The sequence below is a fragment of the Pongo abelii genome, chromosome 9 (genome assembly GCF_028885655.2).
Source record: "Pongo abelii isolate AG06213 chromosome 9, NHGRI_mPonAbe1-v2.0_pri, whole genome shotgun sequence".
Classification (NCBI taxonomy): Eukaryota; Metazoa; Chordata; class Mammalia; order Primates; family Hominidae; genus Pongo; species Pongo abelii.
In genome coordinates this window covers 133,539,376-133,558,370 of record NC_071994.2, presented here as the reverse complement: position 1 = coordinate 133,558,370, position 18,995 = coordinate 133,539,376, and the positions used below count along the sequence as shown (strand labels likewise).

Below are 18,995 nucleotides of genomic sequence, written 5' to 3'. Positions count from 1 at the left end.
AAACCTGCAAATGCTACATTAGAAAATAATGCAAAAGTAAGCACTAAAGGAATAGTAGAGGAACAAAACAGACATGGGACATAGAATCGCAGGTTTGAATCTAACTATACAAATAACATTAAATGTGAACGGGTTGAAATCAAAAGACAGAGATTGTCAGACTAAGTTTATAAACAGCATTATCCAGCTGTATGCTAGCTAAAGGAGACATAATTGTCATTCAAAGAAAAATAGATTGAAAGTAAAAGCATGGAAATAAATATATCATGTAAACAGCAACCACCAGAAAGCGAGAGTGGTTTTACTTGTATCCAACAAATAGACTTTATAACAAAAAGTGTTACTAGAGATGTTTTATAAGGATAAAAGGGTCATTTCATCAGGAAGCTGTATCAGTTATGTTGCATATATGTAATAACAGAATACCAAAATACGTGAAGCAAAAACAGAAATGAAGAAACAGACAATTCAACATTAGTAGTTGGAGACTTCAGTATACCGCTTTTAACAATGTATAGAACAGGCCGGGCACAGTGGCTAACACCTGTAATCCCAGCACTCTGGGAGGCCGAGGCGGACAGATCACTTAGGAGTTTGAGACCAGCCTGGCCATCACGGTAAAACCCTATCTCTACTAAAAATACAAAAATTAGCCAGGCATGGTGGTGCACTCCTATAATCCCAGCTACTTGAGAGGCTGAAGCAAGAGAATCACTTGAACCCAGGAGGCGGAGGTTGCAGTGAGTCAAGATCGTGCCACTGCACTCCAGCCTGGGCAACACAGCAAGACTGTGTCTCAAAAAAAAAAAAAAAAAAGAAACGTATAGAACAATTAAAAGGTCAACAAGTAAATAGACACTATAAACCAACTAGACTTAACTGACATCTATGGAACACTTCACCCAGCGACAATAGAGTATATGTTCTTCTCAAGTGCACGTGGAACATTTTCCATTATAGACCATATGCTAGGCCATAAAACAAACCTCTGATTTCTTTTTTTTTTTTTTTGAGACAGAGTTTCACGTTCACTCTTGTTGCCTAGGCTGGAGTGCAAAGGCGTGATCTCAGCTCGCTGCAACCTCTGCCTCCCAAGTTCAAGCGATTCTCCTGCCTCAGCTCCCCCAGTCACTGGAATTATAGGCACCTGCCACCATGCCTGGTTAATTTTTGTATTTTTAGTAGAGATGGTGTTTCACCATGTTAGCCAGACTAGCCTCAAACTCCTGACCTCAGGTGATCTACCCGCTTTGGCCTCCCAAAGTGCTGGGATTACAGGCGTGAGCCACTGCACCTGGCCAATAGATTTTAACGCAAATGACCTGGTGCGGTGGCTCACGCCTGTAATCCCAGCACTTTGGGAGGCCGAGGTGGGCCGATCACGAGGCCAAGAGATCGAGACCATCCTGGCCATCATGGTGAAACCCTGTCTCTACTAAAAATACAAAAATTATCTGGGCATGCTGGCACGCGCCTGTACTCCCAGCTACTTGGGAGGCTGAGGCAGGAGAACTGCTTGAACCTGGGAGGCAGAAGTTGCAGTGAGCTGAGATCATGCCACTGTATACCAGTCTGGTGACAGAGCGAGACTCTGTCTCAAAAAAAAATGGAGATTATGTTCTGAGACCATATGGAATGAAATTAGAAATCAAAAGCAGGAAAAAATTTGAGAAGCTCACAAATAAGTGGTAATTAAACAGTGCATTCCTAAATAACCAACAGATCAAAAAAGAAATCCAAATGAAATCAGAAAATATTCTAGAGTGGGTTAGGCATGGTAGCTCACTCCTTTAATCTCAGCACTTTGGGAGGCCAAGGCAGGAGAATCGCTTGAGCCCAGGAGTTTGAGACCAGCCTGGGTAACATAGTGAATCCCTGTCACTATTTTTTAAAATGTATTTTAAAAAAGAAAATGTTCTATGGTGAATAAAAATGAAGATACGACATTGCAAATACTCATGGGATGTAGTTATAGCAGTGCTTAGAGGGAAATTTATAGCTGTAGATGCTTATATTAAGGAAGAAGAAAGATCTCAAATGAATGACCTCACCCCTCCACCTTAAGACATTGGAAAAAGAGCAAACCTACTTAAGGCATAAGGAAGGAAATAATAAAGATTATAAAAGAATACTATGAAAAATTTTATAGCAATATAATTGTCGTATGTCAAATGTCAGAAGCAGTAGACAATCTGAATAGATCTATATCAAGTAATGAAATTAGTAATTTAAAAACTACCCTCAAAGAAAAGCCCAGGCTCAGATAGCTTTACAGTGAATTCTATCAAACATTTAAAGAACTAATACCGATTCTTTACAAACTCTTCCAAAAAACAGTAGAGGAGGGAACTGCTGTTCCCATATCATTTTATGTGGCTGGTATTTGCCCTGATAATAAAGCCAGACAAAGACGTCACAAGAAAACTACAGACCAATATCTCTTATGAATAATGAATGTGAAAATCCTCAATAAAGTACTAGCAAACTGAATCCCACAACATATTTTTTAAAAAAACAAACTATGTATCATACATGACCAACTGGGATTTTTTCCAGGTTTCCAAGGCTAGTTCAACATTTAAAATTAATTAATGGAATATATTAATAGAATAATTTTTAAATTACATGATTATATCAATAGATGCAGAAAAAGCATTTGACTCATTGAATTCCCTTTAGTGATAGTAACACTGTAGCAAACTAGGAGTAGAGAAGAGTTTCCTTAACCTGAAAAGGGGCATCTATGAAAACCTGGTAGCTAACATCATAATCAGTGATAACAGACTGGGAATTTCCCCTTCTAAGACTAGGAACAAGACAAGGATATCTGCTCTTGCTATTTCTGTTTAACATTGCACTGGAGACTCTAGGTAAGGAAATTAGGCAAGATAAATAAAAGGCATCTAGTTTGGAAAGGAAGAGGTAAGACTGTTTTCAGATGACCGGATCTTATACACATTGAGCATCCCAAATCCAAAAATGTAAAATTTGAAATGCTCCAAAGTGCAAAGCGTTTTGAGCACCAACATGACGCTCAAAGAAAATCCTCATTAGAGCATTTTGGATTTCGGGTTTTTGGATTAGGAATGTTCAACTAATAACATGTAATGCAAATATTCTAAAATTCAAAATACTTTCGGTCCCAAACTTTTTTTTTTTCATTTGAGACAGTCTTGCTCTGTCACTCAGATTGGAGTGCAGTGGTGTGCTATTGGCTCACTGAAACCTCCGCCTCCTGGGTTCAAATTATTTTCGTGCCTCAGCCCCCCTACTAGCTGGGATTACAGGCATGTGCCACCACGTCAAACTAATTTTTTTGTATTTTTTATAGATGGGCCGGAGTTGCGGGGGAGGGGGGGTCTCTCCATGTTGGCCAGGCTGGTCTCGAACTCCTGGCCTCAAGTGATTCACCTGCCTCAGCTTCCCAAAGTGCTGGGATTACAGATGTGAGCCACCATGCCTGGCCCCCAAGCATTTTGGATAAGGGATACTCAACCTGTTTATAGAAAATCGTAAGGAATTCATTTAAAAAGTATAGGACTAATAAAGAAGTTGAGCAAGGTTGCAGAATATAAAACCGGTATACAAACATGAGTTGTCTTATTATACACTTGCAGTGAAGCATTCAATGAAGAAAACAGGCTGGAGGTGGTGGCTCATGCCTGTAATCCTAGCAGTTTGGGAGGCCAAGGTGGTTGGATTGCTTGAGCCCAGGAGTTTGAGACCAGCCTGGGCAATGTGTCAAAACCCCATCTCTACAAAAATTACAAAAATTAGCCAGGCGTGTTGGTAGCCCATGCCCATAGTCCCAGCTACTCAGGAGACTGAGGTGGAGGGATCAGTTGAGCCCAGCAGATCAAGGCTTCAGTGAGCCGTGATCATACCACTGCACTCCAGCCTGGGGCAGCAGAGTGAGACTCTGTCTCAAAAAAAAAAAAAAAATTAAAGGTGACATCAAAAGAATAAATTTAACAAAGAAAAACTCATACTCTGAAAACTTACAACATTGCTGAAAGAAATTAAAGACAATCTAAATAAATAGAAAAACACCCCATGTTCATGGATCAGAAGATTCAACATTGTAAAGATAGCAGTATTCTCCAAACTAATCTATAAATTCAATGCAGTTCCTATCAGAATCCTAGCTGACTTTGTAAAGATTGACAGTCTGATTCTGAAATTAATATGGAGTTGCAGGGGACCCAGAATAGCCAAAATAGTACTGAAAAAGGACAAAATAAGAGGACTCAGCTTCTTGACTTCAAAACTTACTGCAAAACAGTGGTAATTAAAGCATTGTGGTACTGGCACAAGGACATATAAATCAATGGAATAGAGAGTCCAGATATAAACCCATTTGTGTTCAACTGATTTCCAACAAGGATGCCAAGATCTTTCAGTGGTACAAGAATATGCTTTTTAACAGATGGTACTGGGACAACTGAATAGCTACATGCAAAAGAACGAGGTGGGACCATATACAAAAAATAACTCAAAATGGGTTAAAGGCCTGAAACTGTAAAAACTCCTTGAAAAAAAAAAAACATATTAGTAAATCTTCATGACTTTGTATTTGGCAAGGAATTTGTAGATATGATAACCAAAAGCATGAACAGCAAAAGAAAAACACTGAACTTCATAAAAATTAAAACCTTCTGTGCTTCAAAGGACACCGTCATAAAAGACAACCCACAGAATGAGAGAAAATATTTGCAAACCATTTCTCTGGTAAGCAACTCACAACTAGAATATATAAAGAACTCTGACAACTCAGTAACAAAAAGACAACCCAATGGGTAGAGCTCCAGATGGACCCCAAGGAAGATACACTAATGTCCAGTAAGCACATGAAGATGCTCAACATTGTTACTTATCAGGGAAATGTAAATTAAAACTACAATGAGATACCACTTCACATCCACTAAGATGGCTAGAAACAAAGTTGGATAATAACAAGTGTTGGTGAGGATGTGGAGAAATCAGAATCCTCATACGCTCTTTTTTTTTTTTTTTTTTTGGAGACGGAGTCTCGTTGACACCCAGGCTGGAGTACAGTGGCATGATCTTGGCTCACCGCAACCTCCGCCTCCCAGATTCAAGCTATTCTCCTGCCTCAGCCTCCCGAGCAGCTGGGATTACAGGCGCCCACCCCTACACCCAGCTAATTTTTTTGTATTTTTAGTAGAGTTGGGGCTTCACCATATTGGCCAGGCTGGTCTTGAACTCCTGACCTCAAGTAATCCACCCGCCTCGACCTCCCAAAGTGCTAGGATTACAGACGTGAACCACCGCATCCAGCCTCCTCATACACTCTTGATGGGAATATAAAGGTGTGGCTGCTTTGGAAGACAGTCTGACAATTTCTCAAATGATTTAATATAGAGTTACCATATGACCCAGCAATTCCTGTCTTAGACATATACCCAACAAACTGAAAACATACATCTACACAAAAACTTACACATGATTGTTTGTAGCAGCATTATTCATAATAGCCAAAAACTGGAAACAACTCGTGTCCATTAACCTGTAGATAATAAAAATGCGGAATATGGAGTGGAGTATTTTTTCAGCAATAAATGTAAATGAGGCATGATACATGGTAGAACATTATACTAAGTGAAGTGAGCCCCAAAAGTCCACATTATTATATGATTCCATTCATATGAAAGTCTTGGATGGGGAAGGTTTATAGACAAAAAATAGATTAGTGGTTGCTTAGGGCTGGCAGGAAGTTGGAGGGGGTTCTCCTATTTTTGTCTGTTGGGAACCTCCTCAAGTTGACTTGAGCTTTGATATACCCCGAGTAATCTTTGGTAGCTTCCTTGTTATCTGGTCAGATATTTCAGGAGGCATTTACTGCCTGAGACATGGGATCAGCCATTTCTCTAAGGACCCATGAGTTTATAGTTTTTTTGAGGTGAGAAAAGGAATTTAGAAGCCATTCTAGGTGCTAGCAATATTCATTGCTAGAGATTAAGTACATTGTCATTTCATACTGATGCTTTTAATTTGAAATTCAAGACCGTAAATTCAAATTGCAACTTTTTCCATTAACTATTTATAATGAATAGATGTAGGCATTTTATATAGCAAAACCAGTTAGAAATTTTATAACATAAATTTATTCAGTCATATATTTCACTCTGTTGTATGTTATGTGCAATACTGGACAGGGTCAAGAGAGAAATTAGACAGAAAATGTTTTCACCAAGGCCTTTTGCTCTGTCTGCTCCAAGCTTCTAACAACTTGCCTTTCTGCCCTTCTTCCCCGTACATTTTTTACATGTCTTCAGCTCTGATAAATTCAGCAGAATGAGATTTATCGTGACTTCTTCCCTGAACTACAGGCCAGGATGGGCAACTTCATGTATAAATTTACACGTGGATATTCTTCTCAGGTATTTTAAACTCAGTATATCCAAAACTGAAACATTTCTTTCCCCATCATCAACTCCTATCAAAACCAGCTCTTCTTTCGCCTTGTTTGGTGAAAACAAAGTTAGAGATATAACCATCTGACTCTTTTAGCTACTGTTCCACCCACCCTTAGTACAGAATCATGCCTAGGTGGTTTTCCATTCTAAATATTTCTCAGATGCATTTTCTTTATCCTCACTGCTGCCACCAAGACGTCTTCTTAAAAGGCAGATAGGACTCTTCTCCTCCCATGTGACTACCTGTGCTTTTTGAGGAAGATTGTAGGTCTGAAGCTTGTATAAACGTAAGTGGTCTTGAACCAAATAATTTTCTGGCCTCAGTTTTCTCATCTGTAAAATCAGGGTATTATAATGTAACCTCATGTGAGATAGCGTATCTAAAGCCCCTAGTGTTAGATCTGGAACATAGTTGATAATCAGCCAATACAGACAAGTTTATGTATAAATTTCCACCTGGGTATTCCTCTTACAGGCATCTTAAACTTCTGTGCCCCTCTCCTTAACCTTTTCTGTCCTTGATGGGTTTTAATTAGAATATAAGCTGCGAGTGCGTGATCTCAGTTCCGTTTTAGCATAATTAAAACCTGGTTAGTATCTTTTGAAAGTCAGCCTCCAGTTTTGAGATGTGGCTGCATATTTAAATAGGTACATTCTTTTAAATATCAACTTTTCCCATCCAACTAAAATTACTTTCAAGGTTAGCAGTCTCATTACTTTCTCTTTCATCATGTTAAAGCAGCCACCTCACTTTATATGCTAAGAGCTACTTCATTTTAATCTCAAATCTTCTGATAATTTTTATCATCTAATCTATATATCAAAATACAGGTTTTTAAAATGCTGTGAAAAATAGAGTAGACATTTTAAAATTTGATCTCCATTTAATTTTTGTTCACACTTTTTCTAGTGTGAATAAATAGCTAACATTTATTGAATGCTTGCTTTATGCCAGGAATTGTGCTAATTTAATCCTCTTGGCTATCTTGGAAGTATAATTTTTATGATTCCTGTTTTTCAGATGAGAAAAAAAACAGAAGCATCATTAGAGAGGTGAACAACTTGACTCAGATTTAATGCCTGGCTGGTAAATGGGGAAGTGAAAATTTAAAACCTAAGATTTGTCTAACTTAAACCAATCTACTTTATCAACTAGGCTGTATACCTTACTTGGCAAAATTGTTTCAACCCAACTGTAAAAAAAAATTGTAGGTTCTTTTTTGTATTCCCTTAAATTATATGTTGTTTAGCAACATACCACTTTCACAAGAATGTGTGATAGCAGTATTTCATCAGTAATTTGGAATAAAATGGGTGGGAAGTAAACTTCCTGAATTACTGAATAGTTCAAATTGCAGACTGCTACAAGTACATTTTTATTACTTGTAAATGCTGCACAAAGTCTAAATTAGTCATTGTAGTTAATACTGATCTTTACTCAAGAATTTTAAATGACCTCCAAATTAAACTTATAACTACACATATACATATTCATCTACACACAGAGATAAATGAGATTGATTAATTAATTAATTAATTAGTGGAGTTTCACTCTTTTTGCCCAGGCTGGAGTGCAATAGTGTGATCTTGGCTCACTGCAACCTCCACCTCCTAGGTTCAAGTGATTCTCCTGCCTCAGCCTCCCAACTAGCTAGGATTACAGGCACACACCACCACGCCCAGCTAATTTTGTATTTTTAGTAGAGATGGGGTTTCACCATGTTGGCCAGGCTGGTCTTGAACCCCTGACCTCAGGTGATCCACCCACCTTGGCCTTCCAAAGTGCTGGGATTACAGGCATGAGCCACCGTGCCTGGCGAGATTTTTTTTTTTTAAGAGACTTGGCTAACTTATAAAAACTTCGGGTTATACCTTGTGGTTTCTAAACTGTCCATATTATGTATGACATTTTCTTTTTTTCTCTCTCTCTCTTTTTTAAAATTTGAGGCCGAGTGTGATGACTCACAACTGTAATCCCAGCGCTTTGGGAGGCTGAGTCAGGTGGATTACATGAGGTCAGGAGTTCGAGACCAGCCTGGCCAACATGGTGAAACCCCATCTCTACTAAAATTACAAAAAATTAGCCAGGTGTAGTGTCTGGCGACTGTATTCCCAACTACTCAGGAGGCTGAAGCAGGAGAATTGCTTGAACCCGGGAGGCGGAGGTTGCAGTGAGCCAAGATTATGCCACTGTACTCCAGCCTGGGTGACAGAGTGAGACTCTGTCTCAAAATAAAATAAAATAAAATTTGAGACAGGGTCTTGCTGTGTTGCCCAGGTTGGAGTCAAGGGATCTTCCCACCTTAACTTCCTGAGTAGCTGGGATTACAGCTGCATGCCACTATACTTGGCAAATTTTTAAATATTTTAAAAATACTTCATTGCTAAAAAATTGTAGCAATTATCTGAGCCTTCAGCAAGTCATAATCTTCTTGTTGGTGGAAGGTCTTGCCTTGATACTGGTGATGCCACTGATCCGGATGGTGGCCACTGAAGACTGGACTTGTGGCAGTTTGTTTAATAAGACAGTGATGAAGCTTTCTTCCCCTACCCCACTCCACCCCTCGCTTTTTTTTTTTTTTTTTTTTTTTTAATTAGAGGTGGGTCTCACTCCATTGCATTGAGCTCCTGGGCTCAAGTAGTCTTCCTGCCTCAGCCTCCCAAAGTGCTGGGATTACAGGCATGAGCCCCTGCACCCAACCTGGATCTTTCTTTCGTGAGGATTTCTCTTTTTTTTTTTTTTTTTTTTTTTTGTAGACAGTCTCACTCTGTCACCCAGGCTGGAGTGCATGGCATGATCTTGGCTCACTGCAGCCTCCACCTCCCGGGTTCAAGCAGTTCTGCCTCAGCCTCCCGAGTAGCTGGGATTACAGGTGCCTGCCACCACACCCAGCTAATTTTTTGTATTTTTGGTAGAAACAGGATTTCACCATGTTGTCCAGGTTGGTCTCGAACTCCTGACCTCAGGGGATCCACCTGCCTTGGCCTCCCAAAGTGCCAAAGTGCTGGGATTACAGGCATGAGCCACTGCGCCCGGCCTTCACGAGGATTTCTCTACAGGATGTGATGCTGTTTGATAGCATATTACTTACAGAACGACTTCTTTCAAAATCAGAGTTGATTGCTAGGTGTAGTAGTTCAAACCTGTAATCTCAGCACTTTGGAATGCTGAGGCCGGGAGTTCGAGACCAGCCTGGGCAACATAGGGATACCCCTGTCTCTACCAAAAAAAAAAAAAAAAATTTTTTTTTTTAATTAGCCAGGCATGGTGATACACACCGTAGTCCTAGATACTTGAGTGGCTAAGACAGGAGGATGCTTGACCCTAGGACTTCAAGGCTACAGTGAGCCATGATCATGCCACTGTACTCCAGCCTGGGTGACAGAGTGAGACCCTGCCTCTAAAACAAAAATTATAATCTTAACTAGCTCTTCTGGATAACTTGCAGGTTTGACATCAGTACTTGCAGCTTTACCTTGCACTTTTATGCTATGAAGATGGCTTCTTTCCTTCAACCTCATGAACCAACCAACCTCTGCCAGCTTTTCTGAATTTGTTTTAGAGGCAGGGTCTCACTCTGTCGCCCAGGCTGGTGTACGGTGCCTTGATCTCGGCTCACTGTAACCTCTACTTCCCAAGCTCATGCAGTCCTCCAGCCTCAGCTTCAGCCTCCTGAGTAGCTGGGACTACAGGCATGTGACACCACACTGAGCTAATTTTTGTATTTTTTATAGAGATGGTGTTTCACCCTGTTGCCAGGCTGCTGTTGAACTCTTGAGCTCAAGCCATCCACCTGCCTCAGCCTCCTAAAGTGCTGGGATTATAGGGTGAGCCACTGCGCCCAGCTAAAAAAAATTTTTAATTAAAATTTTTTTTAAATTGGAGTTGATCCTCTCAAACCCTGCCACTGCTTTATCAACAAGGTTTATGTAGTTTTCTAAATCATTTATTGTCATTTCAACAGTGTTCCTAGTATCTTCACCAGGAGTAGACTCCAACTCAAGAAACCACTGTCTTTGCTTATCCACAAGGAGCAACTCCTTATCTGTTCAAGTTTTATCATGAGATTGCAGCAATTCAGACTCCATTTTGAATGCTAGTTCTCTTGCAGTTTCCAACACATCTGTAGTTACTTCCTCTGTGAAAGTCTTGAACCTCTCAAAGTCATCCATGAAGGCTGGAATCAATTTTGTCCAAACTCCTGTTAATGTTGATATTTTGACCTCCTCCCATGAATCTCAAACAGTCTTAATGGCATCTAGAATGATGAATCTTTTCCAGAAAGTTTTCACTTTGCTTTGTGCAGATCCATCAGAGGAATCAGTATCTATGGCAGCTATAGCCTTTTGAAATGTATTCCTTAAATAATAAGGCTTGAAAATCAAAATGACTCCCTGATCTATAGGCTGCAGAATGGATGTTACATTAGCAGCCATGAAAACAACATCAGTCATGTACATCCTCATCAGAGCTCCTCGATGACCAGATGCACTGTTGGAAAGCAGTAATATACTGAAAGCAGTCTTGTGAGCTGTCGGTCTCAACAGTGGGCTTTTAAAACATTCAGTAAACCATGCTGTAAATAGATGTGCTGTCATCAGGCTGTGTTGTTTCACTTACAGAGCACAGGCAGAATAGATTGAGCCTAATCGTTAAGGGGTCTAGGATTTTCAGAATGGTAAATGAATATTGGCTTCCAGTTAAGTCACCAGCTGCATTAGCCGCTTACAAGAGAGGCATCCCTTCCTTTGAAGTTTTGAAGCCAGGCATTGACTTCTTCTCTCTAGCTGTGAAAGTCCTAAACGTGTCTCTTTCCAGTGTAAGGCTGTGTTGTCTGTATTGAAAACCTGCTGTTTAGTGTAGCCACCTTCGTCAGTGATCTTAGCTAGCTCTTCTGGATAACTTGTTGCAGCTTCAACATCAGCACTTGCGGCTTCACCTTGCACTTTTATGTTACGGAGATGGCTTCTTTCCTTCAACCTCATGAATCAACTTCTGCTAGCTTCCAACTTTTCTTCTGCAGCTTCCTCATCCCTCTCAGCCTTCATAGAATTGAAGAGAGTTATGGCCTTGCGCTGGATTAGGCTTTGATTTAAAGGAATATTGTGGTTGGTTTCATCTTCTGTGCACACCAGGCAAACTTTCTCCATGTCAGCAATAAGGGTGTTTTACTTTCTCATCATTTGTGTGTGCACTGGAGTAGCACTTTCAATTTCCTTCAAGAATATGTCCTTTGCTATCACAGCTTGGCTAGCTGTTTGGTATAAAAAGTCTAGCTTTCAGGCTCTCACCTCTCAACATGCCTTCCTCAGTAAACTTAATCATTTCTAGCATTTCATTTAAAGTGAAAAACATGAGGCGGGTGGATCGCTTGAGGTCAGGAGTTCGAGACCAGGCTGGCCAACATGGTGAAACCCCCTCTCTACTAAAAATACAAAAATTAGCTGGGCTTTGTGGTACGTACCTGTATTTCCAGCTACTCTGGAAGCTGAAAGGAGAATTGCTTGAATCTGGGAGGTGGAGGGTGCAGTGAGCCAAGATTGTGCCACTGCACTCCAGCCTGGGTGACAGAGCAAAATTCCGTCTCATAAAAAAAATAAAGTGAGAAACGTGCAGCTCTTCCTTTCACTTGGTCATTTAGAGGCCATTGTAGGGTTATTAATTGGTCTAATTTCAATGTCCTTGTTTTTCATGGAATAGGGAGACCTGAGGAGGAGGAGAGAGATGGGGGAATGACTAGTGGGTAAATCAATCATAACACACACAACATTAAGTTCACTGTCTTATATGGGTGCAGTTTGTGGTACCCCAAAACAATTACAGTAGTAACATCAAAGATTACTGATCACAGATCACCATAACAGATATAATAATAATGAAAAATTTTGAAATATTGCAAGAATTACCAAAATGCGACACAAATGTGAAGTGAGCACAAGCTGGTGGAGAGTGGCACCAGTAGACTTGCTGACAGCAGGGTTGCCACAAATTTCCAATTTGTAAAAAACACAATATCTGCAAAGTTTAATAAAGCAAAGTGCAAGAAGATGAGGTATGTCTCTGTATCCAAAATATATTTCTCCATATAAGTTTGTATTATGGAGCATATCTTGGGCCTGCGTTTCCGCAGGCATATTGGGAAATGCATGTGATAAATATATGGTAGAGAATGCATTTCTTCATCATCACCTTCTTCTCATCCCATACTTCTAAGTATATCAGACTTCGTACCATATATGTGAACAAGCATGACTTACGGGAGGTACTCATGAGCCATTTTATTTATTCTGTGGAGTGAGTTCTCCAGCTTCCTGAAGAGTAAGTTTTAATAACGGTTCTGATCACTTTCAGGAAATACCAGCAATCTTTTCAAGAACTAATAAACGTAGAGTGAAAGCTTTCCCTCCTTTCCCACCTCAGGCCTACTACAGGCCTGCAGTTGAAGAGTTAGGTGTGGTTTGCCTCCTTTTTCTTTCTTTCTCTCTTCCCCAACTTTCTTCTTTCACTTCTCTTCATTTGCTGGCTGTGGTTTCTGGCCCTTTCAGGAAGAAAAGGTCTTTGATAGCAATGTTAGTAGCAGCAGCAACTAATGTTTCTATAGCATTGATTATGTTACTAGTTACTATTCTAAACACTTAACATGTATTAGATCATTTAATCCTCAGAACTCTATGAGGTGTGTTGTGTTACGTTTATTATACCACTGAATATAGTAAGATACAGAGGGTTTGTTTAATGACTTGCCTAAGGTGACACAGGTAAAAATAGCAGAACCAGCATGCAGAGCGAGCATTCTGGCTCCAGAGTCTGTGCTTTCAACCACTCCACTGTGTTGCCTTTATATACTGTTGGGAGATAGTAGGCATACTTCTTGGCCTTGGTTGTTGTTTAAATCAGACTTATGTGCCCTTCAGAGTTTTTTCAGTTGTAACATATTTTCCATAGACTTGAGGTAAAGGATCAGCACGCCTTGAAGCCCCTTTCCCTTCAGAGTTGTTTCAGTTGTAACATATTTTCCATAGACTTGAGGTAAAGGATCAGCACGCCTTGAAGCCCCTTTCCCTTCAGAGTTGTTTCAGTTGTAACATATTTTCCATAGACTTGAGGTAAAGGATCAGCACGCCTTGAAGCCCCTTTCCCTTCAGAGTTGTTTCAGTTGTAACATATTTTCCATAGACTTGAGGTAAAGGATCAGCACGCCTTGAAGCCCCTTTCCCTTCAGAGTTGTTTCAGTTGTAACATGTTTTCCATAGACTTGAGGTAAAGGATCAGCACGCCTTGAAGCCCCTTTCCCTTCAGAGTTGTTTCAGTTGTAACATGTTTTCCATAGACTTGAGGTAAAGGATCAGCACGCCTTGAAGCCCCTTTCCCTTCAGAGTTGTTTCAGTTGTAACATATTTTCCATAGACTTGAGGTAAAGGATCAGCACGCCTTGAAGCCCCTTTCCCTTCAGAGTTGTTTCAGTTGTAACATATTTTCCATAGACTTGAGGTAAAGGATCAGCACGCCTTGAAGCCCCTTTCCCTTCAGAGTTGTTTCAGTTGTAACATGTTTTCCATAGACTTGAGGTAAAGGATCAGCACGCCTTGAAGCCCCTTTCCCTTCAGAGTTGTTTCAGTTGTAACATATTTTCCATAGACTTGAGGTAAAGGATCAGCACGCCTTGAAGCCCCTTTCCCCGCAGGGGAGCAAGCAGGGAAGTAGAATGGGGTTTGCAACTCACAACAAACTGATTACTCTCAGCAAAAATCCTTTTCATATCTACTCTTTGAACACGGAAGAGGACTGAAGGTGGATGTAACTCAAGGTTGAAAATAGTTTTCCACTACCCCTTGTATAAGGTGCCCTTGTGCCTCACTTGAGAATGTAGTACATTATCTGTTGTTTGGGGCCTATTCAAGATGGAAATGGTTTCATTTTAATACTCTGATGCGCATGTCTTCCAAATATGCTGTTTAATTTCTTGCCTTCACACCTTTGTTCATGCAGATGGTCCCTGGATTGTAACTAATTCATTTGCTCTGAAAGCATGTTTCTTCCCTCAGCCACATGATCCCAAAGTAAGCACTCTTGAAGGCCATGCTTTGAAAGCAGAAGCTACTCTCCTGGGATGCAATAAATGAACAAAATGCTTTATATATACCCCTCCCATTTTCTTCCTTTCATCTCATTTTTGTGAGACCTAAATCAGCAAATATGTTAAATGATGGTTTGCGTAGACCAGTCCCTGGCTGTCTAGTGTCTCATTGTGGTCAGTTGACTTCAGGAAGGGTATGTGGAGCACTCAGTTTACATTTGAACTTCTGTCACTAATGATGGTCAAGATAATTATTTCAGTAGCTTTACCTGGCTGCTTTGGAACAGAGATTTATGCCTTATCCTTCTGTGAAGTCTGACATGGAACAGTCTCAAATTGATCATTTTGTCTTCTCAAGTTAGAATAGTCTGTGACTTATATTTTTTTAGACAGGGTCTTACTCTGTCACCAAGGGTGGAGTGCAGTGGTGCAGTCTCGGCTCACTGCACCCTCCACCTCCCAGGCTCAAGTGATCCTTCCACATCAGCATCCCGAATAGCCGGGACTACAGGCCCATGCCACCACACCTGGCTAATTTTTATGTGTTTTTTGTAGAGACAGAGTTTTGCCGTGTTGACCAGGCTGGTCTTGGACTCCTGAGCTCAAGCAATCCGCCTGCCTTGGCCTCCCAAAGTGCTGGGATGACAGGTGTGAGCCACCACACCTGGCAACCTTTTTAAATTCATCTTGAAATCTTTTTTTTTTTTCTTTCCACTTCCTTTTTTTCTTTTTCCCATCTTTCTTTTCCTCTATACATTTACCTGCATAAAACATTAACAGGGATGATTATGTAATGGATTGTTCAGTGTTTACACTGGCATTGCCTGCTGCATGCTCACATTTAGAAACAGGAATGATAATATGCCTACTGACAGAGATATGATGACAATCAACTAATTATTAAATGTGAAGCATTTCAAATACTATCTGGCACATAGAAGACACTCTACAATTGTCATTATTTACAAACTGTTGCAGCCCTGCAGCTCATTAAAACGCTGGTTCACAGGCCGGGCGTGGTGGCTCACACCTGTAATCCCAGCACTTTGGGAGGCCGAGGCGGGCCTATCACCTGAGGTCAGGAGTTCAAGACCAGCCTGGCCAACATGGTGAAACCCCATCTCTACAAAAATACAAAACTTAGCCAGGCATGATGGCAGGTGCCTGTAATCCCAGCTACTCGGGAGGCTGAGGCAGGAGAATTGCTTGAACCTGGGAGGCAGAGGTTGCAGTGAGCCAAGACTGCCCCGCTGCACTCCAGCCTGGGCGACAAAGCGAGACTCTGTCTCAAAAACAAAACAAAACAAACAAAAAAAACATTGGTTCACAGACTTCACTGATTGGACAGTTTGGAAGGCAGATAAGGAGAATATATTTCTATACAGTCCCTACGTTGAAGTTTCTCTCTCACTACCATCTTTCAGCTTTTTAATTTAGTACAGTGGCCACATGAAAATGATCTAAATCACATTTTAAACCACTAAAATATCAATTAATGCTTTATTTTATGTATTTTTTAGGACATTTCTGATTTATTTGCATCCTTGAAGAGCATCTGTAGAAGAGGAAGTAAAAGATGGGTGTGAAAACATTTACTCATAGCTCCTCTTCCCACAGCCAGGAAATGCTTGGAAAGCTAAATATGCTGCGAAATGATGGACATTTTTGTGATATCACTATTCGTGTCCAGGACAAAATCTTCCGGGCACATAAGGTGGTACTAGCAGCTTGCAGTGATTTCTTTCGCACCAAACTTGTAGGCCAAGCCGAGGATGAGAACAAGAATGTATTGGATCTGCATCATGTTACAGTGACTGGCTTTATACCTCTTTTAGAATATGCTTACACAGCCACTCTATCAATTAACACAGAAAATATTATTGATGTTCTAGCAGCAGCCAGCTATATGCAAATGTTCAGTGTTGCCAGCACCTGCTCAGAGTTCATGAAATCAAGCATTTTATGGAATACACCCAACAGCCAACCTGAAAAGGGTCTAGATGCTGGACCAGAAAATAATTCTAACTGCAATTTTACTTCTCGAGATGGGAGCATTTCTCCCGTGTCCTCAGAGTGCAGTGTGGTAGAAAGAACGATTCCTGTCTGCCGAGAATCCCGGAGAAAGCGCAAAAGCTACATTGTTATGTCTCCTGAAAGTCCTGTAAAGTGTGGCACGCAAACAAGCTCACCCCAGGTATTGAATTCTTCAGCTTCCTATTCAGAAAATAGAAACCAACCAGTTGACTCTTCCTTAGCTTTTCCCTGGACTTTTCCTTTTGGAATTGATCGAAGGATTCAGCCTGAGAAAGTTAAGCAAGCAGAAAATACCCGGACTTTAGAATTACCTGGCCCATCTGAGGCCAGTAGAAGAATGGCTGATTATGTGACTTGTGAGAGCACAAAAACTACCTTGCCTTTAGGTACCGAAGAAGATGTCCGGGTCAAAGTAGAAAGATTAAGTGATGAGGAGGTCCATGAGGAAGTGTCCCAGCCTGTCAGTGCATCTCAGAGTTCGCTGAGTGATCAGCAGACAGTTCCAGGAAGTGAACAAGTCCAAGAAGACCTTCTGATTAGTCCACAGTCTTCCTCTATAGGTATAATGCCTTTTGTGTTTTTCTTGGTGCTATAAAGTCAATTCAAACATTTTTAAGTTCCTGTTAGATAAAAAGTTTTGTGCTCAGTCATATAGGAAATATAAAGAAGAGTAAAACATGATAACTGGATTTGCTTGAGATGCTATTAGCACTATCATTTATTTTTTACAAGTTGCACATTGGGGAAGATAAAAATAATTGAATAATATCTGGTGGGACAAAGGCAGATACACATACACAAAAAACAGTTAAATCCAGTTTGTGTTTTATTCTTCATTAAAATATGTATTGAAAACTTACCATGTGCCAAGCAAATATTGATGTTACATAAAGAAAAACACATAGTCCCTGCAATGAAGAGGTTAATCATCTAATTGGGGAAGCAGATATGTAAGTAAATGATTACAGTGAACTATTAAAAGTGCTGTCATCTGGAGGTGTGAACAAAGTAGTATGGTTGCAACAAAGGAAAGAACAAGTTACACTGTATATTTGAGTGGGTCTTACGCAATAAGTAAGAGTTTACCCAAGTGTGGGAATGTCATTTCTGTGAAAACATAAAAACGCAGAGCATATATGCAAACACAGAGGTATGGAAGAGCATTGTGTGTTTGGTAAACAGTGAATTCAGTGCAAAATGATGTAAATAAGTACAGATGCCTGAAAGTGTAGGGAATAGTGGGAGATAAGATAAAAGGAGTGGTTGAGCGCAGGCTGTGAAGAGCCTCGAATCCTAGTTTCAAGTAGGGGTTGCATTTAAGTGCAGGTAACGGAATCCCTTCTAAAGTAACTTAACTGTAGCAGTTTTATTTATTTTTTTCTTTATTATTTATTTATTTATTTATCTTTTTAGATTGAAAATAAAATAATTTATGGTTGTTTTCTCTGGCAGTATTTTTTTCTTTCTTTTTTTTTAATTCAAATTCTGGGGTACATGTGCAGAACGTTCAGTTTTGTTACATAGGTATACACATGCCATGGTGGTTTGCTGCACCCATCAACCCTTCATCTACATTAGGTATTTATCCTAATGCTGTCTCTCCCCTAGCCCCCCACCCCCCAACAGGCCCCACTGTGTGATGTCCCCCTCCCTGTGTCCATGGGTTCTCATTGTTCAACTCCCACTTATGAGTAAGAACATGTGATGTTTGGTTTTCTGTTCTTGTGATAGTTTGCGGAGAATGATGGTTTCCAGCTTCATCCATGTCCCTGCAAAGGACATGAACTCATTCTTTTTTATGGCTGCATAGTATTTCATGGTGTACATGTGCCACATTTTCTTTATCCAATCTATTATTGACGGGGATTTGGGTTGGTTCCAAGTCTTTGCTGTTGTGCATAGTGCCACAATAAACATATGTGTGCATGTGTCTTTATAGTAGAATGATTTATAATCCTTTGGGTGTATACCCAGTAATGGGATGGCTGGGTCGAATGGTATTTCTATTTCTAGATTCTTGAGGAATCGCCACACTGTCTACCACAATGGTTGAACTAGTTTACAGTCCCACCAACAGTGTAAAAGCATTTCCTATTTCTCTGCATCCTCAACCGCATCTGTTGTTTCCAGACTTTTTAATGATCACCATTCTAACTGGTGTGAGATGGTATCTTATTAAATTTCCATGTGAAATTTAAACGAGTTTTTTCCAATTCTGTGAAGAAAGTCAATGGTAACTTGATGGGGATAGCACTGAATCTATAAATTACTTTGGGCAGTATGGCCATTTTCACAATATTGATTCTTCCTATCCATGAGCATGGAATGTTTTCCCATTTATTTGTGTCCTCTCTTATTTTCTTGAGCAGTGGTTTGTAGTTCTTGAAGAGGTCTTTCACATCCCTTGTAAGTTATATTCCTAGGTATTTTATTCTCTTTGTAGCAA

The 18,995-nt window shown here is 40.2% G+C and overlaps 1 protein-coding gene across 11 annotated transcripts in view; it reads left to right on the top strand.

Annotated features, from left to right (window-relative positions):
* Nucleotides 1-18,995, top strand: part of ZBTB44 (zinc finger and BTB domain containing 44) — a 90,254-nt gene that overhangs the window by 37,605 nt on the left and 33,654 nt on the right. For 10 of the 11 annotated variants that reach the window (XR_008511519.2, XM_054525449.1, XM_054525450.1 and 7 more), the window contains exon 2: nt 16,036-17,109. Coding sequence is in view for 10 of the 11 variants with exons in the window: in XM_054525449.1 (XP_054381424.1) it covers nt 16,092-17,109 (1,018 nt within the window). In the remaining variant the exon portion in view is untranslated. Of the gene's footprint in view, nt 1-6,296; nt 6,402-16,035; nt 17,110-18,995 lie in introns of all 11 variants that reach the window. The other variant, XM_054525444.2, reaches the window with a different exon arrangement.